Here is a 27,736-nt window from a genome sequence, read left to right as displayed (position 1 = left end):
CCTGGAATGTATTTATGTTCTAGGCCAGTTTCTGGCTCCTCTCCCAGAAAACAACTATCAGGTGTTGCTTAGCAACCTCCACCAGGGTTGGAGTTCGGTTTCTTTTCAGAGGAAAAACAGCTGCCCTCCCTTTCAAGTTGACGCAACCTAAAAGCGTTGCCTAGTAACGTCGTTTCAGACAATGTGATTGGACCCTTCCCATGTCCCACCCCCATTCTCTCGAGCCAGAACGAACAGAACTAGAAACCTCATCTCTGTTAATGAGGGCAGCGTACGCGTTGCATAGCAACTAGGTCTCCTGACCCTCCCTTTGAGATCTGAGTCAGAAACAGGCACCCCGCTCAAAGATGGCGGCCGCCTGTCCCGCTTCCAATTTATTTCGCTCCTGATAGTCCTGACAATAACTTAATCTTCCCCATCACGCCCCCGAAGGGGCTCACTGTGCCCTTTATGAGCTCACTGTGCCCTTTATGAGTCTTCCACGTGGCGTGTGTGAGCCAGGATGGAGATAGAACAAACGCTCCCTGAGAGCCCCACACAAACATGGCCGCCGGCGCGCTAGCGGCGGCACGAAGCCGTCCGGCGCGGGTGCGCGCGCGGCGCAGGCGCACTTCCGCTCATTCCCGGGTGGCTACTACGGCTGCGGTGGCGGCTGCCGCACGGGGAATGGTCCCCGGGTCGGAGGGCCCGGCCCGAGCCGGGGGCCTTGTGGCCGACGTGGTGTTTGTGATCGAGGGTACTGCCAACCTGGGACCCTACTTCGAGGGGCTCCGCAAGCACTACCTGCTCCCGGCCATCGAGTGAGTGCGGTTTCCGCGATCCCGTCCCCGCCCTCCGACTTTAGTTTGCCACTGCTTTTTGCCTGACCCCAAGCTTTCACCTGTGACCCTCACAGGTATTTTAATGGCGGTCCTCCTGCTGAGACGGACTTCGGGGGAGACGTGAGTTTGGGGACTATTGAGTTTGAGGGAGGAGGGGACTGGGAATTCGGACCCCTGGGTCTGAAGGGGGAGGGGACTGGGAATTCGGACCCCTGGGTCTGAGGGAGGAGGGGACTGGGAATTCGGACCCCTGGGTCTGAGGGAGGAGGGGACTGGGAATTCCTGGTTCTGGAGGAACGGGAAGCTGGGAGACTTGATTCCTTCTCTAAGGGAAAAGAAGCTGGGATCCCAGATTTAAAAAGTTTCTCTGTCCTCTCCCCCGCCCCCAGTATGGGGGGACCCAGTACAGCCTCGTGGTGTTCAACACGGTGGACTGTGCTCCTGAGTCCTACGTACAATGTCACGCTCCCACCAGCAGCGCCTATGAGTTTGTCACCTGGCTTGATGGCATTAAGTGAGCTTTTCCCCCAACTTGGGGCAGGTTGGGGGGGACCCTGTGAGGACCGGGGAATGAGTGGTGGCTTGGATTTGAGCTGCAGGAACCATTCCCTCACATGGGGTGGCTGAAAGGACTTTGAGGGTGATTGTGTTTTGGTCCATAAGGCACTTCTGTGTGCTCAGCAATGTAACCATCTGGTTTAGAAGCGGAAAACACTTCCTGTTCAGGGAGCCTTGGCCAAGCTCCAGCAGTCACCTGGTATTATATGTGTGAGTCTTCCTTTTCTGTCCCCTCTTACCCTGTCTGCTCCAGACCTCCTTTTTCAGATGGTACCCTGAAGCCTGAATGCAGGGGGACGGGGCTAGGCCAGGATAGATACCTCTGTGGTTTGGATTAGATTTTGGTAGTTCTCATTGCAGACTTGAATAAGGCAGCCTGGGGTCAAGTGATGGCTTTTCCACAACAGAATTCTCAGACTCAAGAGTCCCTGCCCCCTCTGTGCCTAGTGGAGCTCATCTCCGAAGTGGGGATGTTAATGGTACTTGTCTTAGTTTTTCATTGTGTCATTCTTTGTTGAATAACAGATTACCGCCAAATTTAGTGGCTTACAACTACAAATGTTTAGCATCTTATGCAGTTTCTGTGAGTCAGGAATTCAGGAGTGGCTTATCGGGATGTTTGGGCTCAGGGTTGTTCATGAGGTTGCAGTCAGGGTGTGGGTTGGGCTGTAGTCATCCAAGGGTGTGATCGGCTGGAGGATCCATTTCCGAGGTGGCTCACTCAGCCTCCCCACACGCTGCTTGACGGGCCTAACATGGCAACTGGCTTTCCTCAGAGCGAGTGACTCAGTAGAGAGCAAAGGGGAAGCCACCGGGCTTTTTATGATCAAGTCTTGGAAGTCACACACTGTCACTTTTGCCACAGTGTGTTTAGTGTACAGCATAAGTCTTTCCTACTCAGTGCAGGAGGGAACTACACAGGGTGTGAATACTGGGAGGCAGGATCACCAGCAGCGTCTTGGGTCGCCTACTACAATCTCATCGGGATATTTTAAGAATTAAATGACTTGATGAATGTATTTAAAACAGTGCCTGGCACATATTAAGTGATATGTTAAGTGTTTGTTAGTATTTTGTGCCTTGGTTTCCTAGTTTGCAAATAAATGGATAATGGTAGTGCGTATCTCAGTGTTGTTGGAAGGATCACAGGAGCTAATTTTTGTCGTGTGTTTAGTTCAGGGTCCATTAGATGGCACCGGTTCATAGCTGCTGTTATCTTTGTACATTTGTGCTTTGTTCGAGGCTGTGTGTGCATGTGCTGGGTGCAGAACATACAATGCAAAGTTGATACATAAGTTTCCTTCGTTGGAATTAGTAGTTAATATACAGCAGAGTTTCTTGCATTTGGCACTATTGACGCTATGGACTTGATAATTCTTTGTTGTGGGGGCTGTCCTGGGTACTGTAGGATGTTGAACAGCATGCCTAACCTCTACCCACTAGATGCCAGTAGCACCTCCCCCCAAAGTTGCGACAACCAAAAATGCCCCCAGGCATTGTCAAATACCCCCTGGGTGTGGGGGGCAGAATCCACCCTTGTTGAAAAGCCCTGGGATAGATTGGGGTAAGACTTGAATAATGTCAAATGGGGGCTCCCTTGAGTCCTTTTCTGCTTAATAGCTCAGAGGGGCTGTGTTTGGATCAGATGAACATGAAAGACTCCATAATGGGAAGCGGTCTCCAGGCTTTTTTTTTTTTTATTCCTCTTATCCAGAAACACCCAGTTTACTCTCTCTGGTTCCTCTATTGCTGGAGCTGCCTCTGACGGAAACACAGAAACAGAAATGACTTTCACTCAGTAATTCTGATGTACTTCTGAATCCACGCACTAGACCAGAGGGACAGAACCTGGGGGGCTCCCATAGCATAGAATGGCTGCTCTTAAGAATTCTATGGCAATGCCTGTCACTCTGGAGTCTTTCTCAAAAACAGACAAAAATAAAGACATCACAAAAGTATAACTACACACAGTTATACAGCATAAAGGTTACAGTATAAAGCTGTAAAAAAATGCGAATAAAAAATGGGTACTCCCTTGAGGCCTGAGTCCAAGTGTGATGCCTTTGAAGTCCCTAGCACCCAGCTTAGGGCTTGGTAAAAGGGAGGCTAAGGAAAAATTTAGTTGACTGAATGATTGCCCAGAATGCAGTTCATACTGACTCCCCTAGTAAACTCCTACATAACCTTCAAGACCCCAATTCAAATGTCTTTCCCTCTGGGAAAACTTCCCTGATTCTTGCAAGCAGCCAATTGCTCCCTCCTCTGCCTTGTGACCCTCCTGGGTTCCCCTGTCACAGTACCACCCCTCTGGACCCTGCATGTCTAAGTCCCTGGGTATTTCCTTTGACATTTGCTTCCAACTGGGGCTTGGCACCCAGGGGGCTTCAGGAGACCTTGGCTGAATAAATGAATGAGTGAAAACTACAGGGAGATAATCACCAAGAAACCAAACCTGGTGGGTGTTTAAATGTCAGGAAAAGCAGTCAAACTTCCTTGTTAGAAACATCGAGGACACTAGGAAGATAAGAGGGAAATGTTTTCTGAACATCTTAATCACATATCCACCTCCTCCCCCTTAACTTAGAATACACTGTAGCTTGAACCAAATAAAAACGTTTTGTTCCTCACTGCAGAATCCTCCTAATCAGCTGATAAACATTTTAAGCTATTATTTATTGTTCACAGTAGTCATTGTTTTCTTAAGTCCTGTATAACCATCCGAATTCAGTGTCTGTGCCCTTCCAGGCGGGTCTGTAACAGGGTTCACAAGAAAGTCAACAAGTTTTGTTCACACTTAGAGAAAACCTTATTTTTTCCCTGGATGTCAGTTACTTCAGGAACAAAGCATACATTGTCATTTTTCACATGTCCTGGTTTGGGGAAGATTCCTTTCTGATGTTACATTTCCTTTCTCGCAAGCGGACTTTTTCCTCCCTCTTCTACAGCTAGTGATCTCAAATCGGAGAAAACAGAGGTAGAAGGAAAATAAACCCAGTGTCTTCCCTGTGGCATTATGACAACTCGTTTGTTCATTCATTTGTTCACTCATTCGTTCAGCAGACGTGTGGAGCAAACTGTCCCAGGCACTGAAGGGTCAGTGGGCATGAGATAGCAAAGGTCCTGGCCCTTGTGGAGCTGGGGTTTGCGTGGGGCACGGGCTATCGTGCAGGAAGCCCTTGGTCATGGCTGGCTGCTGTTAATGTTCCTTCATTTTGACCAATCCCTCCTGGGTCCTCCAGACAGCTCTTAGCCCATGACGGTAGCCAGAGAAGACTCGAGGAAGTGATATTGGGATGGAAGAAATGGGGGTAAGTTATAGGACACCTGTGTCATCCAGAGTGCTTTTATTTTTTTTTATCTGGTGTTTGCCACATCAAGGGGTTTATTTGGAATTAAGGTTTATCATGAACTTGATGATATTTAAACCACGTTTTGCGATAGCCATATTTTATTTCTAGTCCCCATTTTCCAGTTTTTCTCATTTCTTTGACAAAATACTTGTTGTATGTCTCTCTTTGAGTTGGTATAAATGACTTATACTCAGTGTTCGATTTAAAAAAGCATGTTTTAGGATCTTGAAGTGGTCAGTGTATCACACTTTTCTTCTTAAGTGTTTTTTTTTTTTCTTTGAGTCAGGGTCTTGCTTTGTTCTCTGGGGCAGAGTGCAGTGGTGTCATAGCTCACTGCAGTCTCAAATTCCTGGGCTCAAGCCATCCTCCTGCCTAAGCCTCCCAAGTACTAGGACTATAGGTGCACACCACCACACCCAGCTAATTTTTTAATATTTTGTAGAGATGGGGTCTTGCTATGTTGCCCAGGCTGGTCTCAAACTCTTGGCCTCAAGTGGTCCTCCCATCTTGGCCTCCCAAAGTGCTAGGATTACAGGTGTGAGCCACTACACCTGGTCATAAGTTTGTTGTTTTTTTCTTTTTCTTTCTTTTTTTCTTTTTTTGAGACAGGGTCTGGCATCTGGCTCGGTCACCCAGGCTAGAGTGCAGTGGCATTGTCATAGCTCACTGCAACCTCAAACTCCTGGGCTCAAGCGATCCTCCTGACTCAGCCTCCCAAGTAGCAGGGACTACAAGCACATGCCACCACGTCTGGCTAATTTTTCTGTTTTTTGTAGAGACAAGGTCTTGTTTCTGCTTAGGCCGGTCTCGAACTACTGCCCTTAAGTCATCCTTCTGCCCTGGCCTCCCAAAGTGCTAGGATTCCAGGCGTGAGCTGCCACGCCCAGCCATAGTTATTTTTTTTAAATTGAAGTGAAATTCATATTACATGAAAGTAACCATTTTAAGGTGAACAATCAGTAACATTTATTTTAGTTCATGCACAATGTTGGGCAACCACCGCCTCTGTCTCATTTCAAAGCTTTTGCACTCCCAGAGGAGACCTGCAAGCTTGCCGCAGTGGCTCCCATTCCCCCAGCCCTAGCCAGCCTGGCTGGAGTCTCAGAGAGGCCCACGGTGTCATCCGTAGCAGGAAGCTGGTGTAGCAGGCTGGGTCCAGGCCTGGTTCATTCAGTGGGGTCCATCCTGACTCTGTGGCCTTAAAAGTCCGGTGCAAAAGCGTCTTGATGGTGAGGAAAAGGAGGGCTGAGGGGTGGTGGGTAAGGAGTAGCAACGGTGTGGGCCGAGTGCCCAAGGCTCCGGGTCCATGAATGGAACTGGAAGGAAAATGCATGATCTCATGTAGGGAGCAGAGGTCTGAGCTGCGTCGGCACTGCCAGGCTGCTGGTGTGTGATTCCCAAGGCCTTGTGTGACCTGGGCACGTTTTAGGGACAGTCAGCAAGCTTTGTCTCTGTCACTGAGGGCTGCACAGGCTGTGAGGGGCAAGGTGGACTGTGGAGGGAAGCTTGACAGCCACAGTTTCGGATGTCCTGTGATGTGATCAATGGTGGGCCCTAAAATCAGGTGGCAGGTGGGGAAGGCTTCCTGGAGGAGGACACGCCGGGCCGGGCCACACGGGATAGCTGGATTTCCATCTGGGCTGGAATGGGGGTGGGGGAACAGCACGTGCAGAGACCTGGAGGTGCAGCCAGGTACACGGAGGCCAAGGCCATGTGAGATGGGACACGTGAGATGTTCTAGAGGAGTCTTAGACAGAGGGTCTGGGTTAGCAGGCAAGACCTGGGGCATGGAGCACCCCAGATGCCCAGCTGAGGGCCTGGGTTTGATGGACGTGGTTGGGTTTGTAGCCATTTATTTATTCAACATACATTTCCTAAGGCCTTTGATGTGCCAGATTGTGGTGGCAAGGCTGGGCATGACAGGAGCAGACATGGACTCAAGAGACCACAGTTCAGGGGGATGGGTCCCTCAGGGCTCCACACATGTCCCCTGCTGCAGCAGAGGTCAGCCTCATGACCAGGTGACCTGAAGAATCGTGGCAGCAACAGCTGGGCTTGAGTAGAGGCCTTCTCCAAGCCACACCCCACGTGGGGACGGATGCTGGTGACTTGCCTGTAGATCAGGTGGAGGAGAAACTCTGGCGTCCGTGTGCATTAGTTTCCTAGGGCTGCCCTAGCAAAGTGGTAGAAAGTGGGTTAGAAGAACAGGAATATATCATCTCCGCGTTCTGGAGGCTAGAAGTCCAAAGTCAAGGTGGCAGGGTGGTGCTTCCTCTGAACGCTGTGGGGACCTCTTCCAGCTGCTGGTGGCCCCAGATGTTCCTGGCTTGTACTGCATCACCCCAGTTTTCCCTCGGCCTTCGTCCTGTGTCTTCATATCTTCCCTCTGTATGTCTGTGTCCAAATTTCTCCTTTTTATAGAGACACCCATCTTATTGGATTAGGGCCCCCTAATTCAGCTTGATTACTTACGTAAAGATCCTATTTCCAAATAAGATTAGGAGCTCAACCTGTCTTTCTAGTGGGGACACATTCGAACCTGTGACACTGTAGGAGGATAGAGGTGGCCCCTGTCTCTGGCTAGGAAGGTGCAGTGAGGCCAGGGCTGATTTTGAAGGTGGAGCAGATGTCCCAGAGTAGGGGAGGGACGACGGCAGGCGGGTGGACAGGGAGTCAGTCACACCAGGGATGAGACGCAGCACAGGATCTCAGGCTTGGTGTCCCAGGCTCTTTCCCATTCCCTTCCAGGCCTCATGATTAAGACAGCAAATGTCCCCTGTCTTCTCTGGTCTGGTGCCAGCACTAGAGACAGAGCAGGGAACTCAACAGTGTCCTTTCGTCCCAAGGTGCATAGTCCCAGTGCGAGATGAGGGACAGCACAGGAGTAGGCTCTGCAAGTGTGGTGGGCGGGGGGAGTTGGGGGACAGTGGCAGCCCTGGGGGTCCCTGGGAGCTGACCTCCTGGTCCCCTGCAGGTTCATGGGCGGGGGTGGCGAGAGCTGCAGCCTCATTGCAGAAGGCCTCAGCACCGCCTTGCAGCTGTTTGACGATTTCAAGAAGATGCGGGAGCAGATGTGAGTGCCTCCTCTGTCTGGGTCCGTGTCCCTGTCTTCCTAACTGTCCGGTAACCACTTTGCCTGTTGAGTGACCCCACCTTATGCCTCACGCTGTAGAGGCGGTGGGCTCTGTGTCCCTGAGAACTCTGAGCTGGCAGGCCTGAAGTGTGTCCTCAGGTGAGGCTGGGCCAGTGCCTGGTGTCAGTATCCTCTCCGGGAAGGGCCTGCTCTGGTCTCCCTCCTGCTGCCCCTGCCTGCTGGGAGGCTTAGAGCCAGTCTCGGAACGTCTCAGAGCCTCTGTATTTTTGGCTGTGAAATGGGTCCTTACTCCTGACTCCTTGCCCCTCTGCTGGTACTGCCTCTGGGTCCCTTCTCAGGGGCCCTGTCGGTGCCTGCTTCATATCTTTTCTCGTCTCTGGCAGTGGCCAGACACACCGAGTCTGCCTCCTTATCTGCAACTCGCCCCCGTACCTGTTGCCTGCTGTTGAGAGCACCACTTACTCTGGGTACACGACTGAGAGTCTTGTGCAGAAGATTGGGGAGGTGAGGACCCCCAGGTCTGAGGGAGGAGGGGCTGGGGGCCTGGACCCCTGGGTCTGAGGGAGGAGGGGCTGAGCCCAGACTCCTGGGTCAGAATAGTCACGGACCCATGGCCAACTCTGCTTACTCTTGTTGAAAGACCCAGAGTCCCCTGGGACAGCCATAACCCAGGTCCCATGGTCCCCACCCCAAAGCTTGATGGGAATTGTCATAGGCCTGGGGCCGTTCACCTGCACACACAGCAAGTGTGGTATCCTGGGGGCCAGCCCCAGCCTCCCTATGGTGGGGCCCCATCCTGACCACCTGTCCCCTCCCCTGTAGCGGGGGATCCACTTCTCCATCGTGTCTCCCCGGAAGCTTCCTGCCCTGCGGCTTCTGTTCGAGAAGGCGGCTCCCCCAGCCTTGCTGGAGCCGCTGCAGCCCCCAGCAGATGTGAGCCAGGACCCGAGGCACATGGTGCTGGTGCGGGGGCTCGTCTTACCCGGTGAGCCCCAGGCACTGGTGGGGACGGGAGGCTCGGGTTGGGGGTGGGTTCCCCAGCTCCGTCTGACTTAGATTTTGGATTTCTCTCCCCTGTCTTCACCTGGAACCCCTTCTCACATGGTGCGGTCATCCATCCTGCTCTCAGTCGGGGGTGGCTCGGCCTCAGGCCCCCTCCAGCCAAAGCAGCCAGTGCCCCTGCCTCCCACCGCACCCTCGGGTGCCGCGCTCTCAGCAGCGCCCCAGCAGCCTCTACCTCCCGTGCCCCCTCAGTACCAGGTACAGACATGCTTCTGCAGCTTTGCAGGAGCCATGGCCCCTTGGAAAGGATCTTGTTGAATATAGGGGCTTGTGGGGTGATGGGAGTCCCCACTGGGACATCAGGAGGATGAGACTCCTGCAGCCCTGGAGTCACATCTCTGGGGTTGTGAGCTCCTGAGCTATCCCAGATGGAGTGGCCGTGCCCTGTGGGCCTGGGTGGTGTGGCCTTGCGGATGCATGGTCCTCACCAGTCCCCTCCCCTCTAACCCAGGTCCCTGGGAACCTGAGCGCGGCTCAGGTGGCTGCCCAGAATGCAGTGGAGGCTGCCAAGAACCAGAAGGCTGGGCTGGGCCCACGCTGTGAGTCTGGGGGTGAGGATGGGGGGTGGGAGGCTGGGCAGGCCCCTCTCTGCACACCTGTTCCCCACTTCTTCCTTGATCTCTCCCACAGTCTCGCCCATCACCCCTCTCCAGCAAGCCGCTCCGGGAGTGGGTCCCCCCTTCAGCCAGGCCCCAGCTCCCCCATTACCCCCAGGACCTCCTGGTGCCCCCAAGCCGCCCCCTGCTTCCCAGCCCAGCCTGGTCTCCACTGTGGCCCCCGGCTCGGGCCTGGCCCCCTCGGCGCAGCCCGGGGCACCGTCCATGGTAGGTGGCTGCACGCCTCCCACCCCACTCCTTCCTCCCAGCTGCGCGGGGCTAGGGCAGTGCGAGGATATTTGCCTTCCTGAGGAGTGCCCGGGGGCGTGGACCTTGTGGTTCTGGGTCCTCAGGGCTCATGGCACGTGTGTTATGGATGACTCAGATGAGTGGGTCTGGGGTTAGAATCGTTTGTTTTTTCTTTTTTGAGACAGAGTCTCACTCTGTTGCCCGGGCTAGAGTGAGTGCCGTGGCATCAGCCTAGCTCACAGCAACCTCAGACTCCTGGGCTCAAGCGATCCTCCTGCCTCAGCCTCCCGAGTAGCTGGGACTACAGGCATGCGCCACCATGCCCGGCTAATTTTTTCTATATGTATTTTTAGCTGTCCATATAATTTCTTTCTATTTTTAGTAGAGACGGGGTCTCGCTCTTGCTCAGGCTGGTCTCAAACTCCTGACCTCGAGTGATCCTCCCGCCTCGGCCTCCCAGAATGCTAGGATTACAGTGGGGTTAGAATCTGGAGGCTTGTGGCTCCAGGTGGGTCAGAGCTGTTCTGGAGAACCCAGGGCATCCTGGGGTGTGTAGATCCGGGAGTCCAAGGCATCAAGGGCCTCACAAGTCCTCAAATGCTGCAGAGTCAGAGCATTTAGGGTGTCAGGGGTGCAGACCCTATTCTGGGGATGGGGATGCAGAGAAAGGGATCTTTCCTGGTCTGCCCCTCTTACAGGACATCTGTTCCCACCCTCACTGCCCTCCTTCCTCCCCTCTGGCAGGCGGGCACAGTGGCCCCAGGAGGGGTGAGCGGCCCTTCTCCAGCCCAGCTAGGGGCCCCAGCCCTTGGTGGGCAGCAGTCAGTCTCCAACAAACTTCTGGCCTGGAGTGGAGTCCTGGAGTGGCAGGAGGTGAGTGGGCTTGAGGATGCACTGGGCATGTGGACTCAGGGCCAGGCCTGCGGGATTCAGAGTGCTGGGTTTGGTGGGACATGTAGGATTCAGGGCCAGGCCAGGGGCCCCATGGGGTTGTGCGACTTGTAGTCCAGAATCCAGAAGCAAGTCCTAAGGAACCATGGGATTGGTGGCTCAGTTCAGGACTAGGGGGGTATTAAGAATTGTGTTGCAGGTGAAGAGCCCAGAAAAGCCTAGGATTTAGGGTCCAGACAGGGGCCCAGGGGATTGTGGCATCTGAGGAACAGTAGATTGTGGGATTTAGGGGCCAGAGGAGAAGCTCCAACATATGTGGAATTTGAAAGCTAGAGGAGTATAGGGTTAGTGGTCTGGAGGAGGGGCCCAGGGCTCATGGGACATCCTGGACATCCTGAGCTTTGGGGCTACCAAGGAGGGACAGGAGAGGTCAGAGGGACTGAGGCATAAGGCCTTTCTCACTGTGACATGCCCATCTTCCCCCCCAGAAACCTAAACCTGCCTCAGTGGATGCTAACACCAAGCTGACACGGTCACTGCCCTGCCAGGTCTATGTGAATCATGGAGAGAACCTGTAGGTGACTGTTGGGGGTGGGGTGGGGCAGGGCTGGGGGTTGCCCCTCCTGACACCTCTTCTGGCATCGCCCCCCAGGAAGACCGAGCAGTGGCCCCAGAAGCTGATCATGCAGCTCATCCCCCAGCAGCTGCTGGTGAGTGGCAGTCGGGGCCCCCACCCTGCCAGGCAGCTCTCACCCTGTTCTCTTACCTGCCCCACCCTTCTCCCTGCCTCCGTGACCCCTCCTCACTTCCCCACACAACACGCCGGCCAACTTCCATGTCTCCCCCAGACCACCCTGGGCCCTTTGTTCCGGAACTCAAGGATGGTCCAGTTCCATTTCACCAACAAGGACCTGGAGTCTCTCAAGGGCCTCTACCGCATCATGGGCAACGGCTTCGTGAGTCCTGGGCAGGGCAGGGTGGGGCCAGGGGCGCTGGCTCTTCTGTCCTCCCTTCCTCTGTGCTGTGATGAGAAGTGCCTGGGTGCGAGGGAGCCATTTTTGATGGCTGGGTGTGGCCTTTGCAAGCCTGGGCTCCCCATCTTTTCTCTAAAGCTTTAACTTTTACTACCATTATAATATGCCCCAGATCGAGGTACATTCCACATTAAAAGTGTGACCTGGGTGTGACAGGAGCAGTTAGGAGGAAGCTACTAATTCTGATGTGTATGTAACATACTGCCATAAACTAGGGGGCTTCAACCCACTGAAATGGATTCTGTCACAGTTCTGGTGGCCGGAAGTTGGAGGTCAGGGTGTCAGCAGGGCCACAGTCTCTCTGACGGCTCCAAGGGAGGTCTCCATGCCTCTTCCAGCTGGTAGCCCCAGGCTGCAGGCAGCACCGCTCCGGGCTCTGCCTTCATCTTCACGTGGCTGGCTCTGCCTTGTGTCTGTCTGCACATGGCATTGTCTCTGCATGTGTCCCTTTGGATCAGTCCATGCTAATGACCTCATCTTATGACATCTGCAAAGACCCTCTTTTCGAATAAGGTCACTTTCACAGGTGCTGGGGGATTGGAGCTTTCACATATCTTTTTGGAAGACACAAGTCAACCATACACTGGGGAAGGGCTTCTCTAAGTAGGAGCAGATCCAGGGATTGTCTGTGTACCAGGCACTTTTCCAGAAGCGAGGACTCTAGGTCGATAACTTCACGTGATTCTTGCAGAAACTTGATGAAGAAGGCACTCCCAAGAGTTAGTGAATGCTTTCAGCACCAAGTAACACAAACCCGTCCAGCAGAGTTTTTAGAACAAATAGATAATTAGAGTGGGGGGCCGAAAAACGACAATGTTCTCTCACAATTCTGTGGGTCAGCCGGGCTCAGTGGGCCATTCTGACTTGGGGACTCTCACTGTGGTCATCTGAAAGGTCGACTGGGCTGGATGTTCAAAATGGCCTACTCCCATGGTACTGGCTGTCAGCGGGGGCTCAGCTGGGGACTGTCATTCTGACCATCTGCATGTGGCCTGCCCATGTGGCTTGGGGTTCCTCATAACATGGCCACTGGGTTCCAAAAGGGAGTGTCCCAAGAGCAGGCGTTGGGAGGAGCAGGCGTTTATTTTTTACACATAACAGGGTGTCCAGAAGTGGGCAGCAATTGGGTTTTTATTAGTAGCTCCACGGTGTCAGCGCCAGGGCCCCTGTGGTTCTCTTGGTCACAAAGTAGCTCTCAAGGCTCCAGGCATCCCATGTGCTGTGATGAAGGATGGCAAGGAGAAGAGTGGCATTGGCCGTGTACTTCCCTTCCTTCAGGCTCTCTGGTCTCCTCAACCTTTTATAGCAGAAACCTCGCCTCCCCTTACCTGTAGGGCTTCTAGAACCTTCTAGAATGTGGAGGGGTGGGAAGCCACCTCCTCCAGGGCATAAATGGTTCTGAAGAGCCTCTGTCTCCCCAGGCGGGCTGCGTGCACTTTCCCCACACGGCCCCCTGTGAGGTGCGTGTGCTCATGCTCCTGTACTCGTCCAAGAAGAAGATCTTCATGGGCCTCATCCCCTACGACCAGAGTGGCTTCGTCAACGGCATCCGGCAGGTCATCACCAACCACAAGCAGGTCCAGCAGCAGAAGCTGGAGCAACAGCGCGGGGTGAGTGATCGTAGCCCCTCCCCAACCCGGTGTCCCCTTCCAGCCTGGGCCCCAGCGCTCAGATGGCCAAGCCCCGCAGTGGCCCTCCTGGGTCTCCAGGTGTTTCCTCTTCTCCCAAGGTGTGGCCACCCCTGAGTTTACTCCCACCCCATATGTTATTGCAACCTACTTTCCCTTTTCAGTATCCACTTGAAATCTCTGACACACAGCTGCTTCTTGGGGACCTGGGAGTGTAAGTCTTCCTTCCCAGACTACTTGTTCCCGGAGAAAATGTTCCCAACTCCTACGAGCTCCCTTCAGGGTTCAGGATCCTCCTGACTCAGATTCAGGACACCACCCCCCACACCCCACACCCATTACTGACCTGCTCCCTCTCTTTCCATGCAGATGGGGGGACAGCAGGCACCCCCAGGGCTAGGCCCCATTCTGGAGGACCAAGCGAGGCCCTCGCAGAATCTGGTGAGGACAGGAGCTAGTGGGGTCAGGGACGGGGCAGGGGAGGCCCCAGAGGCTGCCCTTTATGCCCACACGGGGGGTTTCGGAGGCCCTGCCCTTCTCCCTTACCCCTGTCTCTCTTCCCACCAGCTGCAGCTTCGCCCACCACAGCCCCAGCCTCAGGGCACCGTGGGGGCCTCTGGGGCCACAGGGCAGCCCCAGCCCCAAGGTACTACACAGCCCCCTCCAGGTGCCCCTCAAGGTCCTCCTGGAGCTGCCCCCGGCCAGCCCCCTCCTGGACCCATCCTTCGGCCCCAGAACCCTGGGGCCAACCCCCAGCTGCGAAGCCTCCTCCTCAACCCACCACCGGTGAGATTTGGGTGTGGGCAGATAGGAGCTACAGATCCTGGTCCTGACAGTTCTGGTCCTTTTACCCTGGAGGAGGGAGGTTGGCTTTGGTCAGTGGGTGTGAGTGGAGCCCGGCCAAGGGCTGCAGGCAGACTGCCTCGTCTCCATCCTTTCATATGGGCTTCTGCCAAGATTCCTTTGAAGAAAGACCTTCCCACACCACTGGCTGACCCGTTCTCTGGGTAGCGTCTGTGCCAGAGGCAGGACGGCAGGGGGGTGGGGGAGCTGTCCACCAGGAGCCTCTGAGCCACCCTCTATGTTCTCCCAGCCCCAGACTGGGGTACCCCCGCCCCAGGCCTCCCTCCACCACCTCCAGCCCCCTGGGGCTCCTGCGCTGCTGCCCCCACCGCACCAGGGCCTGGGGCAGCCCCAGCTGGGGCCCCCTCTCCTGCATCCACCGCCTGCCCAGTCTTGGCCCGCACAGCTTCCCTCTCGGGCTCCACTGCCAGGTAAGGGGGCCCAGGGGAGGGCAGAGGTCTGGACTGAGTGTCCCAGCAGCCCCTGGGCTAGAACACCAAGACCAAGGGCTCCTGGGAAATGAAGTCCTGGGATCCAAAAACCTGGGTCTCCGCTATAACCCCTAAGGGGCTCTGAGGACTGCTGGGGAGTACAGCCCATGGGTCTAAGGACCTAGTGGGTCAAGAGCTCTTCCATGATCTTCTCCCGTGTGTCCTAGGGTTGCTGGGAAATGTGATCTTAGGGCCAAGAAGTAGTTTGGGGGCAGGGCTCCCAAGGGCTTATGGAAAACAATGTATCTGTAACCAGATGGGGTGAGAAGGCGCCTCTGATGGGTCCCCCAGGGCTTCCTAGAAAACTGAGTGCCCCCAGGGCCTCCAAGGCCCCAGGGACTACTGGGAGATGCAGTCCCTTCCCCACTGCCCCCCAGGTCAGATGCTGCTGAGCGGGGGTCCCCGGGGCCCGGTCCCCCAGCCGGGCCTGCAGCCCAGCGTCATGGAGGACGACATCCTCATGGATCTCATCTGAACGCCCAACACCCAATAAAGTTCCTTTTTAACACACGCCCCGGCTCCCGTCACTGACATCCCCCAGGACTGGGCAGGAAGAGACCTGGGGGAGACATTTCTATTCTTCTTGTCACTTTAGCAGACATCCCTGAGGCCCTGGGTGGGTGGCACCGGGCCTCAGCGGTGAGTTAGAGGCAGTCTGGCAGCCTGGCCCGGGGGGAGACGGCAGAGGCAGGCAGGTAGCACTCAGGACATGTGCTCTCATGGAGGTAGCAGGGACCACCTTGGGAGCCTGGAAGAGGCATCAGACCCAGCCTGGGCTCCGCGGGGTCTTGAAAGAGAAGCTGCTGTCAGTGAGCTGCGCGGGAAGGAGGCAAAGGGCGATCTGAGTACAGGGAACAGCAGAAGCGCGTGTGTGAAGGCAAGAGGAAGCATAGGCGGCTCAAAGGAGCAAGTTGATGGATGTTTCTGGAGCCTGAGGGAGGGTGGAGCTAGAGCGATGGGCAGAACGTGAGAGGCTCAGATTCCAAACTGAGCAGCTGGAGGTTTGTCCTGGGGATACAGGACCCACAGAAGGCTGTGATTAGGGGGCGGGGTGGGCCTGGGCCAGCTCTGGGTGTCAGAAAGACATCACTGGGCTGTGGAGTGTGACGAGGCAAGGAAGGAGGCCAGGAGGGGTGAGGCTGGGCACTGGTGGGCCACACGCAGGCACTGGGGTTAAGTGGGGTGGGGCTGAGGGTGGCTCCTGGGGCCAGGCCTGGGTGATGGTAGATGGTGGGGCTCCTAGGAGAAGGAGCTGGTAGTGAGTGCAAATGGCCCTAGGGACATCCAGGTGACAGGTGCCATGTTAGGAGCCCAGGACCTATCCTTAGGGGACAGTGTATGTTTGGTGGTTGAAGGCCCAGAAGCGGACAAGATTGCATATGGAGAGAGAGCAGACCCGGGGTCCTAGTCAGAGGCCGACCCTAGTCAGGGTCCTAGTCAGAGGCCCTGGGGCTTTGGGTGGGGTGGACAGTGGGGCCGTCCTCAGGATAGAAGACCTGGCAGGGAACAGGTTTGGGATGTGGTGAGGTGAGGGACCTGAAGGATGTCCCCAGTGACGTCCAGGGGGACATGTCTGAAGTACAGGGTGGTCTTGCGGAGGTGGACAGTTAGTTGTCTTTTGTAGAATGTGGACCAGTGTTGCTCAGGTGCGGTCCATACCTGGACCACTGGCATCCACATCATGCTGGATGCTGGTTACCATGCAGATTGGTGGGCCCCACCCCAGGAGAGAGGTTGCAATCTGGTGGCCTATGGGCCACTCTACAGATGAGTTTTGTTTGGCCTTCCCTGTGTTAGCATATGTGGCACTTTTTTCTTACGAGTTAGTTGTAAAAATCGGGATCATTCACACACATCCACACACACACAAAATCTATAGCCTTGGCTTCTCTTGGCAAGTCAGAGGATTTGGCACCCCTGGGCCTGCCCTTCTGCCTGGCAACAACGGGCTGGAGCTGCCCCTCTCAGTGGGGCGTGTGCTCTCCGGTTCGCCACAGTCCCCACCACTCCCTCTTGGCTCCCCCATGAGGTCACTGCCTTTGTCACTGGGCTTGCACTGTGGTTGTTCCTGTGGTAGCTTTCAGAGGAAAGTGAAACCTTTCTTGTACCCATGTCTCTATCAAAAGCGGCAAAACGAAAGAGAGAAGGAGAGGGCCGCGTGTTTCGAGAAAAGTGGGAGCGAGCCTATTTCTTTGTGGAAGTGAAGAGCATGCCTACGTGTTTAATATGCAAAAAAATCGTGTCTGTGTTGAAAGAATACAACCTGAAACGTCATTACAAATCAAAACACAGTAAGAGCTACGACCAGTATACGGAACAGACTCGGGACGCGATCCTCAACGAACTCAAAAAGGGACTCAAATGTCAATAGTGTTTGCTTTGGAAAGCGATGACAGAAGTGGCACGGCTGCAGCGCGCTGTTCCAGAGTAACGTGAGAGGAATTACCTGGGCATTAAAACTACAGCAGATGGCGAGTTTATAGAGGAGCCGAATGACATGTCCTGAACAGAAACAGACTGTTTATACCATTATTTAAGTCCAACGGGCATTTGTGTTGCACAGTGAGTTGAAGATAAATAAGTCCAGTTGCTTGAAAGAGTCAAATCAATTGTGGCCTTTTCTACCGCTGCTCATAAACTATTACCACCCAGTTAGCTTTATTTATTTGTGCTGTTGAGAATTTTGATGTGACCGAAGAAGTCTGTGACATGGTGCCAAGGCAGGCCCAATGCTGGGAAATGACTTATTTTTTTGTGTTTTGAGAGAAATGAAAAGTTTCACATAGACTGGCCAGAATTCTTAAGCACAACTACAGGGGGACCTGGCAGGACACTTTGATCCAAGGTGGCAACATTTGGCAAGGACACAGGGGTCAGGTCATGGCATCTATCATCAGGAGTTGAATTGTTCTAAGAAATTAAATAAAACAACACATCACAGATGCCCTTGACACTTAGGTCCTGTGCTTTAACCATGGGCAAGTTAATGGTGGCTTGACCCGATGTATTTCACAGAAGCTCTGTGATCTGGCTGTGGAAGAAATCTGAACTGTTGAAGTTAGTCAACTTGGTTCATTTTAAATCAGGCAAAAGCCACACTCGGTTCCCCTGAGAAGGTTAGTCAAAGACTCTGGTCGAGGTTACGACCCTTCTGAACACTGAATATTTCTCCGCAAGGATGTTCACAAACAGCGACTTGAATGTATGACCATATTTGCTCAGTCCTGGCAAAAACGGGAGGCCACCGGCAAAGCCAAATCTGACTCTTTTTTTTCTTTGCTAGAGTTGGTTTCCAGAAACAAAACAGATGGCTGGGGCTGTATTCACCCAAGTTGTGGGGTTGAAGACCACATTCCCCCAAAGGCTCTCTGAATCCAGACTTTATGACAATGAACTAACACTGTCCAGTTTGCCTTTGTTGGTTAATGTTGATTGTGTGAATGCAGACCACGAATCGTAGTTACTGAACCACAGTGCAGTAGGGCACTGGTTCCTAAATACAATTCTGTTTGAAGATGGCGAGATTGTACAACTATCTCCAGTAGTTGTCCTGAATATCCGTGTTGGGAAGTACCTATGCTTGTGAACAGCTGTTTTCCGTTACGAACCTGAATCAAATTAAATACCGCTCCCAGTTTAAGGATTCAAGGTTGAATTCTAAACTGCCCACCCCACTGTGCCATCCAAGGCCTGATATTGACATCTTGGTGCGGAAGGGAAGATATCGGCCTTTTGGCTTCAACTCAAAGGCGCAAAAGAATTATGAAAGAGAAAATTTTAATAATTGAATATTTCTATTTTTCAATTTGTATTTTTTCAATTTTGAACTTAAAATATAAACTCTAGTATCGTACATGTTTGTATTATGTTCCATGCATTCACCATAGTTCAGTAAAGATACCATTTAATTATATTTCTGGCCGTTGACTTTTCTTATACCTGGCTAGTTCACTCATTTATGTGACCCGCCTGGCCCCTGTAGGCATTTGAGTTTCTGATCCCTGCTCTAGAACTGTTGAATCAAATCTGGGGGACGGGGCTGGGAATCTGCATTTTGAATAAGCTTTCTAGGTGACTTGTACATATGAATGATGGAGTCGGAGACACTGGTGATAGCTGAAGAGGTGAACGGGGGTGAGATTTCCCTGGCAGCCTGTGTCACAGGGGTTTTTGAAACCTCAGATGGCTTCAGGGACCAGGCAGGTGATGAAAATGTGTGAAGCGGACGGGTGTAAGACAATAGGGAATGATGGGGACTGTGGCGAACTTGGAGAGTGCTTGCCCCGCCTAATGGCATTCAAATTAAAGACAAAAACACTGTGAGGACCAAACAAAATCTGCTTGTGGGTCTAATGAGGCCGCCGGGCCGCCATTTTGCGACCTCTGGAAGAAGGAGAAGATTCGAGAACAAGGACAGAACCCTGAGAAAGACCCACTTGTAAGGGTTGGGCAGGGAGCCGGAAGACAGGAGGAGAACCAGGCAAGTGTGGTGTTCTAGAAGCTGAGTGTTTTCCTGAGGAGGGAGTGATATGGATGGACTGTATGAAAAGCCACTGAAAGGGGAAGAAGCAGCCTTTGCTGTTTCCACCGGGGTGGAAGTCCCCTTGCAGGGGAACACAGATTTGGATGCAAAACAAATTGGTCAAAAAGAAATGTTTCCAGTTGCTGGTTTGGCCATCTTCGGCCAGTGATGCACTCTTGCCCTTAACGCTGAATTGCATGAACCAGAGGGACTGTCGTGGCCTAATCACGTGCATATTCACAAGGACGAGGCAGAAGAAAGTGCATGGTTATTGGAGTGCCCAAAGAGTGAGAACAGATCTAGACGCACAGAACTCACCTCTCTCACAGGCAGGTGCCCCCGAGAACCAGCCAACACCAACGGAGCAAATCTCTTGGGAAAGCTTTTCTCTGAGTGCAAGGTACTCTCGAAGCTGCCTAAGTGTGGAAGAAATAGTGAAAATCTTAGAGCAATGGGGTTAAGCCCCAGCTTCTGCACTCATCAGCTCTGTACCTCAGCCTCAGTTTCCCCATATTGTCAAATAGTTGCTACCCCATAGGCTGGTTATAAGAAATAAGCGTTCTAGCTTAGCACAGCCCTTGACACAGGAGAGCTGCTTGTAGCCACGGTTGTCATTGGCTGAAACGCACTCTTAGAAGGCAAAACGTGGGCAGAACGGCTTCTAAAAATGCATCCCAACTAGTACGAATCACCAGAGTGTCCAGAAAGGTTATGATGGAGTGATTTGTTGGAAACATCTTCTTTTTGACCAGTTTGTCTTTGGATCGTGATCTGTGGTTGGAGGCAAGACCGGGAATTCATGAGAACTCTCACAAATGAGCAAATCTGGCAACATGGCAGGACAGAATTGGAAAAATATGTGTTTTGAGGCAAAAATGCTAAAACACTAACATATTAATAGTTGCAAACCTGTCTTAGGTGAAAGAAAATTCCCATCTACCACCTCCAAAGAAAAATTATGAGCTGGGCGTGGTGGTGCGTGCATGTAGTCCCTGCTACCTGGGAGGCTGAGGCAGGACGATTGCTTGAGCCCAGGAGTTTGAGGCCAGCATGGGCAACATAGCAAGCCCCTGTCTCTAAAAATAAATATATGAAAAAGAAATTATGAGAAAAATGACACCTAAAAAGGGGTGTTAAGAATATATTTGTTTAAAGGTACACAAAACTCACTAAGTATTTTCCCACCATCTTCAATTTTTTTAAAATTAACTTTTAAAATGTATCAAGTTACACACATTATTAGTACAGTTTCATAAAATCAAAGAGCACTGAAGTGTGGGGAATAAAAACTGCCCCTGCACACCTCACTGTCCGCTCTCCCACCCCAAACACACCCTGAGCAAACCACTTTCTTCCCCAGACGCAGATATACCAGTCTGATGTTTGAATTTACATGCATATGGTTGTAGACACATTTAGTTCCTTAATTTTTTTTATATGTGGGGTCAAAGTGTCTATATGTTGTTCTTTAACTTGCTTCCTGCCCCCCCCTTAAGTAGTGGCCATCTTTCTACATTATTCATTACACATGGCTCTATGTCCCGTCTTCAAGTGATTGCCTCAAGTAGTTTCATGGATGCATTCCAAATCCACAAACCATCCTTTCTGTGCAAGCTGTCTGTTGATGTGTAACAAACCCCACCACTCCGTGGCTCAAAACAGCAAGCATTTATTGCCTCACAGTTGCTGTGGGTCAAGAATCCAGGCTTGGCTTAGCTGTGGGCCTCTGGCTCAAGGTCTCTCAAGGTCACAGTCAAGCTATTGGCTGGGGCTATGCTTTCATCTGAAGGCTCAAGGGAGGGGCCCTTCCCAAGCTCACGCTCATGCTCCTTGGAGGGATTCAGCTCTTCGCAGGTGGCTGGGCCTAGAGCATCAGTTCCTTGCTTGCTAATGGCTAAGAGATCTCCCTTGGTTTCTCGCCTTTGTAGGCCTCTTAATATGGTAGAACACGATGTGGCAGCCAGCTGCTCTGGAAAGGAGAGGGTACCCAAGGTGGGAGCTGCAGTCTTTGCATCCTCATCTTGGAAGTGATAGCCCATCACTTTGGCCAGATTTTGTTCATTACAAGAAGCTACTAGTAACTTACGAGCCCATACTTGAGTTGAGAGGGTAATACAAAAGCATAAGCCCAAGGGGTGGGGGGCATTGCTCAGGCTGCCACACGGTGCTCACACAGTTGGGCAGCTGTGTGGTGTTTTACTGATATTAAACATGCTACAGAGGATGAGAATATACATTTTTTTTTTTTTGCCCATTTGCTCAGGCATGCCTGTGGGATGCATTCCTAGCAGCAAAATTTCAAAATTGAGCATGCCAATTTTATTTTTATTTATGTGACTTTTTAAATATTGAAGTTGTTTTCTGGCATATATAAAATCTTCATATGGCTCACACTTTGAGAGGTTCCAGAAACCAACCTGATGCACAATCTCTCAGCTTCCTCTGGAGGTCAACTGCCAGTTTCTTCTGTGTCCTTTCAGATACAGGTGCAAGCAGGTAGAAACAAATAGAGAAATACATTCATTTTCTGACTTTTGTACACAGTGGCAGCCTACTTTATTCTGTAGGTTACCTTTTTAAAAAAAAATCTAACATCTTGAAGTTTACACCAGGACAAAAAGCCCTGCATTCATTTTAAAGGCTGCATGGTGGTCTCTTGTGTGAATCCCACTGTTTTTTTTTTTTTCCTTTTTTTTTCTTTTTTTAGTGTGAAATGAAGTTTGTTGAGGAAAGACAAGATAGGTTCACAGAGCAAGAGCAAGACACATTCGCCACAGATGACAAATGGACCCTCTGTCGTAACAAGAGGCTGCCACCATTTTCTCAATTAGTCCCCTATTCTTGGCCACTGATGATGTTTGATCTTTTGAGGTGCTCATTTTAAACTGTGTCAGAACTGCCAAATTGTCCCCGCCATAAAACATTTCGCCTACCAACAATTATGCCAGTTTGTTCCTCATCGATTCACCTGGTATGGGTCACACTGCCTGCCAAACAGGGCAGGACATGTGGCCGTCTCCATGCTCCTTGCCTCTGAAGTGAGGGGGAAAGACCCTGGGTTTGGCAGTAGAGGGGTCTGGCTCTTCTTACCATCTGGGAGCTACTAGAACAGTCTGTGCTGGAGGGCAGATGGCGGGTCTGAGAGGTGCTGCAGTGACACAGGTGGGCAGGTCCCAGCCCCAAGTTGAGTTGGTGGCCCTGGGGAAGTGGCCTCGGCAGGAGGGGCAGAAAGGAGAGGGCTTCACTCCTAATGCCCCTTATTTTTTCCACAAAGTGGAGGCCAATGCCTTCTGCTGAAATTAAAAAAGAATCTGCCCCCTGCCCTCATCCCCTACTTCTCAGTCCGCGACCTCAGGCTCCTGCTTCCCGGTGTCTGGTTTTCCCATCTGTGGGACGGGGATTGTAACATCGTCAGCCTCATGGCCCGGTGCGTGAGAACTCAGTGAGTTCAGACGTGAAGTGCTTAAGAAATATTAACTACTATTACTGCTTTTGCAAGAATATTTTTAAAAAATGAAGTGATACGGGCTGGGCACTAGCTCTAACCACCGGTGCGTGGTGGGTACTGGCTGAGAGTCAACCAAGCTGTTCTTGGGGACCTTGAATAGGGTGGAGGAGGTTGAACCAATCTCCAGAAGACAGAAGCTAATCAGGGAAACGTAGACTACCAGGAAGCAGCAGCAGGATCGAGGTGAGGTTGGAGGTCATAAATTTGCAGTTCATTTGTTTGAAAACACAAGTAGGGGTTGGGGCTATGACAGTGAAAATGGGTATGAGCAGGAAGTGGCCAGGTAGGTCACCTTGCTACCTTCTCTCTCAAACTGCAAGGTAAGGATCTACTGAGCTGACCTGGAAGGAACCTTTTGAGAATTAAATGAGAACTGACAGTTACATGCTTAACGGTAACCACGCACCACTGTGGGTCATTCCTACACAGCTGCAGCTAGAGGGAAGGGCAGGTCTGGCAGAAGGGACAGTGTAGGCAAAGGCCTGGAGGCTACAGATGACAGGGCACATGCGGTGAGTGGACAGATAGGATTAAAGAGGTTGTGTGTGTGAGAAAGAGGGAGGTCAGACTATGTTATGTTAATAAATAAATCTCAGTGGTTTGTGGCTGGATTATGGTGCAGCAACAACCCCCAAATTGCAGTGGCTTGAAATAGCAAAGGTGGATTTTCTTACTCAGGAGGATTGTTTCCTGCCCCTGTGACAGTCTGGCATGGGTCAGACTATTCCCCCTGGTGGCTCTCCTCCAACAGTGGCCCCGGGGGTCCCACTGCTTTCATCCAAGAACCAGTGCCTCCATTTTGGAGTCCTTGGTCTCCAACACCAGGAACAAGAGCAGTAGAGCGAGGGCACGGAGAGCTCCCACCAGCAAGAACTCCGATCGTCCCTAACTACAGAGGAAGCTGGGGCAGGTGGTTTCCTGGTGTGTCCTAGAAAAAGACAGGGGGTGGCAAACACAGCCCACTGCCTCTGTAGAGTGGGGGAGGGTGTTCTAAGTGGAATGTGCACTTAGGGAGGTGATGAAGTCACAGCAGACCTAGATTGCCCGGCTGTGGTGGGGGTATTAAGTCAACCTTCACTTGACAGATGGTTTTTCAGTTACTGCTCTGTGCTGGGCTCGGGCTGTAGCTGGGAAGAAGCTAAAGCTAACCGTGGTCACCCTTACGAAGCTCCCAATCTAATGTGGGAGACAAGTAATTACAAATTATGAGAAAGTTGTTGGAAGATATATAGAGCTTTGTAGAGCATGTATCAGGCAGGACTTTTATTTAAAAAAACCCAAAAAACAGTAATCCTAGCACTCTGGGAGGCCAAGGTCGAAGGATCACTCAAGGTCAGGAGTTCGAGACCAGCCTGAGCAAGAGTGATACCCCATCTCTACTAAAAATAGAAAGAAATGATTTGGACAGCTAAAAATCTATATAGAAAAAATTAGCTGGGCATGGTGGCGCATGCCTGTAGTCCCAGCTACTCGGGAGGCTGAGACAGAAGGATTGCTTGAGCCCAGGAATTTGAGGTTGCTGTGAGCTGGGCTGACACCACTGGCACTCTAGCCCGGGCAACAGAGCAAGACTCTGTCTCAAAACAAAAACAAAAACAAAAAAAACCCACCAAAACCCCAAAACATTATTTTATAATTGCAAAGAAAAAAAGAAAAGAAAAAGAAGGCTGCAGTGGGAGGATCCCTTAAGGCCAGGACTTTGAGACCAGCCTGGGCAATATAGCAAGACCCCCATCTGTAAAAAAACTTTTAAAAATTAACCAGGCATGGTGGTGCATATGTGTAGTCCTAGCAGGAGGGATCACTTCAGCCCAAGAGTTCAAGGTTACAGAGCCATGATTGCACTACTGCACTGCAGCCTGGGCAGAAAGAGAGCGAGACCCGCGAGACCCTGTCTCTTAAAAAAAAAAAAGAAAATCCCAAGACAGAGATAACTCTACTCCCATTTTTTAGTATAAAACATTTTCATTTGTCCGTGTTGCCTTCCTGTCCTTGTCTATGTCATACAACTTACATATACTCCCGATTTATCCTTTTAGTAAATCAGTACTATCAGTCAATCAGACTGGTAGTTGATGGGCTAAACAAATGTTGCTTAAAACGGGATTATTTGAAAAAGGCAAATCTATATCAGGATAGGCTGGATTACGGTGCAATAACATCCCCCAAATTGCAGTGGCTCAAAATAGCAAAGGTGGATTTTCTCACTCATGCCGTACCCAGTGTCAGCTTGGAGCCCATGCTGACAGATCATGAATGTTGCCAAGCGACATAGTAAAAGCTCTAGTCTCACCAGTAATTACATGCTCCGGGCTGGATTCATGTTTGTCACTTTTGCTCATATCTCATTGGCCAGAACTAATCTAATCACATGGCCTCTTTATCTTATTGGCCAGAATTGATCACGTGGCTCCATTCAACCATACCGGGCTCAAACGCTGGGGAAGTAGGCAGCCAGAAATATATGGCAAGTAGCACCAATGGCCATCTTAACACTTTCCATGTTTTCTTTGAACCAAGAACGTTTACCAATCATCTCTCCATGTGGGGCCAAGACCTTTTCTTTTAGTATTGGTTTCCCAATTAGCAAGCAAGATCATATTCTTGTATAAACTGCACCCACAAACCACAATGAATCATCTCATTTTTTTAAAGTATTTTTTTTTTAAGTGGCTTGAGAACCGAAAGGCACTTCGGAAGGAATTCAAGGGCTGAGTTTTCCTAGGTTTTAGAAGCTTTTCCATTCAATCATTTACAGTTGCTTTGCTTGCACCTAACGTGGCAGCATTTTTTCTTTTAACAACTCGCCTTTATTCTTTCTAATGCAAGCAGCCTGGTTTGCGTATAAACAACTCTTGCATTATTATTTCATTAGTTTGATAGTGAATTGAAATATTAATTTAAGAACAACTGGTATAAACAGGTTTGGGAACAAACAGCTGTCTCTCTGGGAGTATGCAGCCTGACTTATGAAAGCAGAATTGCTTAGTCATAATAGTAGCCTGTTAGCCTGGGCACGGTGTGATAAGATGAAATGGAAAGTGTCTTTCAAGTTGGCAGACTGGGTAAGTGAGATAGTTTCAGAGTATTACTGTTAGAATATCAGCCTACATTTTCATTTCACATTGTGACATGAGTCTGCATTTTGCTCACCCTGGAGTGTATCCTGGTATATACCTCTCTCCACACAATCCTGGGTGTTCATACCCACACGTGCCCTTACTGGATCTAAAGGATGGGAAGGTATTAACTGAGTAGAGAACAGGAAGGATGGGGAAGAGCTCATTTGGAGAGGGCAGCAGGGGCTGCAGTGAGGAGTTTGGATATAATTCTAAGGGCATTGGGAAGCCATTGGGTGGTTTTGATTAGTGGAGTGAGAGAGAAGGTGGCAAGAGTTAGGGGGTGTCATCCAGGCAAGAGAGCTTGTTGGCTTGGACCAATGAGGATGGGGAGAAGTGAGGATTTGGGGGGATTAAGGAGGCTCCTGTTTCTGTGGTTTTTTTCCCTTCCTGTTGTCAGCAATAAGGTGTCCTGACATGGCTGATTAACAGGGCTCTGGAGGTACCTGTTGATATCTAACTTGCAGTCTCTGTCCAGGAAGCACCGACTCCCCACCAGTCACAATCCAGGTCAGACTAGGGGCTTACGGCTGGACTCCACTCAGTCCTTGGGGAGGAGGCTTAGTGGGGCAGGGAAATATGACCTGGCCCAGGGATTCCTCTCCCACTTCACTGGCCACTCCTCTGTCTCCTTTGCTGGTTGCTCTTCATGGCTGTGACCTTGAAAGGGATGGAGCATCCCAGCCTTTTCATGATCTTATTATCTCATTCAGTCTCATCAACTCAAACACTGATAACCCCCACATTTCTCTCTGCAGGCTGGTGTATCCACATTATTTAGTCAGCCTTACAAATGGAAGTAGGATTCCCTCCCCAACCTTCTTGTACAGTCTTGTCGATTGCAGTAAGTGGCACCTGTGGATAGGCAAAAACTTTGGCATTACCCTTCACCCTTCTCTCTCTCTCTCACTCTCTGCACAAATCCTTTGGGTTCCAGCTTGACAATAAATTGTGAAACTGACCACCTCCACTGGGCCATCCTGCCTGAGGCTCATTCCGTCTGTGCCCCTTGCCTAGATTATTGCCACCATTTCTCTCTCCTGCTTCCACTTGTTCCTGACAATTTTATTGTCAACACAGCAGCTGGAGGTATCCTTAACATTTTTTAATCTTTCAAAAGTTATTCTTCAGTAGGCAACACTTGCATATGGTAAAAATTCCAAATACTCTAAAAGAGTAAACCTAGTCTCCTTTCCATCCCTCAGAAGTGACAATGGCTGCCTCCTGCTTCTGTAGACTTGTAGAAATATTGTGTGCGTGATTCTTGTTTACAATGTAAATGAGACTGTCATTGCTTTGCTAAAAATCTTTTGGTGGTTCCCCAGAAAAGGGAGACTAAATCCAAATTCTTTCCTGTGGCCTACAGGAGCCTGCCTGTAGCACCCAGCTTGTCCCCGCTTCTCACCGTTCTCCTCCACCCTCGCTCGGCTCCAGCCACACTGGCTCCTTTTCCTTCCACTTTCAGGATTCATGTCCTTGCTGTCCCTTCATTTTAGCACACTTTTCCAGCCTATCTGGAATTGCAAGCTGCTCAAAGGTCGCTATCCTGACTTCCCTTGCTAAATTTACCTCCTCATGGTCACCATCCCATTGCCTGTGCTCTAGTCAACACATCACAACCTGTGATTGTTTTCCCCAGTGGACCGTGGACTCTGTGAGGGACCTGGTCTAATTTGGCCATCGTAGTATACTCAGCGCCCAGTACAGAACCGGACAGGTTACTAATGACAGATTTTTTAAAAAAGAAAAGCTAACAACAATCGAATAGTTATGGTGCCAAGCACTTATCCTAACATTTTATTAACTCATTTGATGCTCATAACCACTCCAAGGTTAAACATTATTCACATTCAAGAAACAGTGAAACGGAGAGAAGAAATCTTACACAACTGCTAGTAAGTGACTACGCAGTCATTTCAGTTGAGCCATTAAGTGAGTCGACGAACGGCCAGGGACAGACAGAAGCTTGG

The 27,736-nt window shown here is 51.2% G+C and overlaps 1 protein-coding gene across 5 annotated transcripts; it reads left to right on the top strand.

Annotated features, from left to right (window-relative positions):
* The first annotated feature begins 335 nt into the window (after window positions 1-335).
* MED25 (mediator complex subunit 25) lies at window positions 336-21,917 on the top strand. Of its 5 annotated transcripts, none has more exons than XM_045531116.1 (18): window positions 336-800; window positions 896-941; window positions 1,211-1,335; window positions 7,704-7,802; window positions 8,207-8,327; window positions 8,646-8,808; window positions 8,953-9,083; window positions 9,337-9,424; window positions 9,516-9,709; window positions 10,475-10,603; window positions 11,110-11,195; window positions 11,274-11,331; window positions 11,470-11,577; window positions 13,077-13,265; window positions 13,653-13,724; window positions 13,851-14,069; window positions 14,377-14,557; window positions 16,744-18,530. In XM_045531116.1, the coding sequence occupies exons 1-18, from the start codon at window positions 544-546 to the stop codon at window positions 16,986-16,988; spliced, it is 2,511 nt and encodes an 836-aa protein (XP_045387072.1). In that variant the 5' UTR covers window positions 336-543; the 3' UTR covers window positions 16,989-18,530. The 5 variants fall into 5 exon arrangements, with proteins under 5 accessions (XP_045387072.1, XP_045387073.1, XP_045387076.1 ...); XM_045531119.1 differs by lacking the exon at window positions 16,744-18,530 and adding an exon at window positions 21,847-21,917 and having other exon boundaries at window positions 338-800; XM_045531118.1 differs by lacking the exon at window positions 16,744-18,530 and adding an exon at window positions 14,995-15,127 and having other exon boundaries at window positions 338-800.
* The last annotated feature ends 5,819 nt before the right edge of the window (window positions 21,918-27,736 follow it).

Source organism: Lemur catta, chromosome 19 (genome assembly GCF_020740605.2).
Source record: "Lemur catta isolate mLemCat1 chromosome 19, mLemCat1.pri, whole genome shotgun sequence".
NCBI classification, from domain to species: domain Eukaryota; kingdom Metazoa; phylum Chordata; class Mammalia; order Primates; family Lemuridae; genus Lemur; species Lemur catta.
The sequence above is the reverse complement of the archived record's forward strand: the minus strand, read 5'-3'. Positions and strand labels throughout refer to the sequence as shown.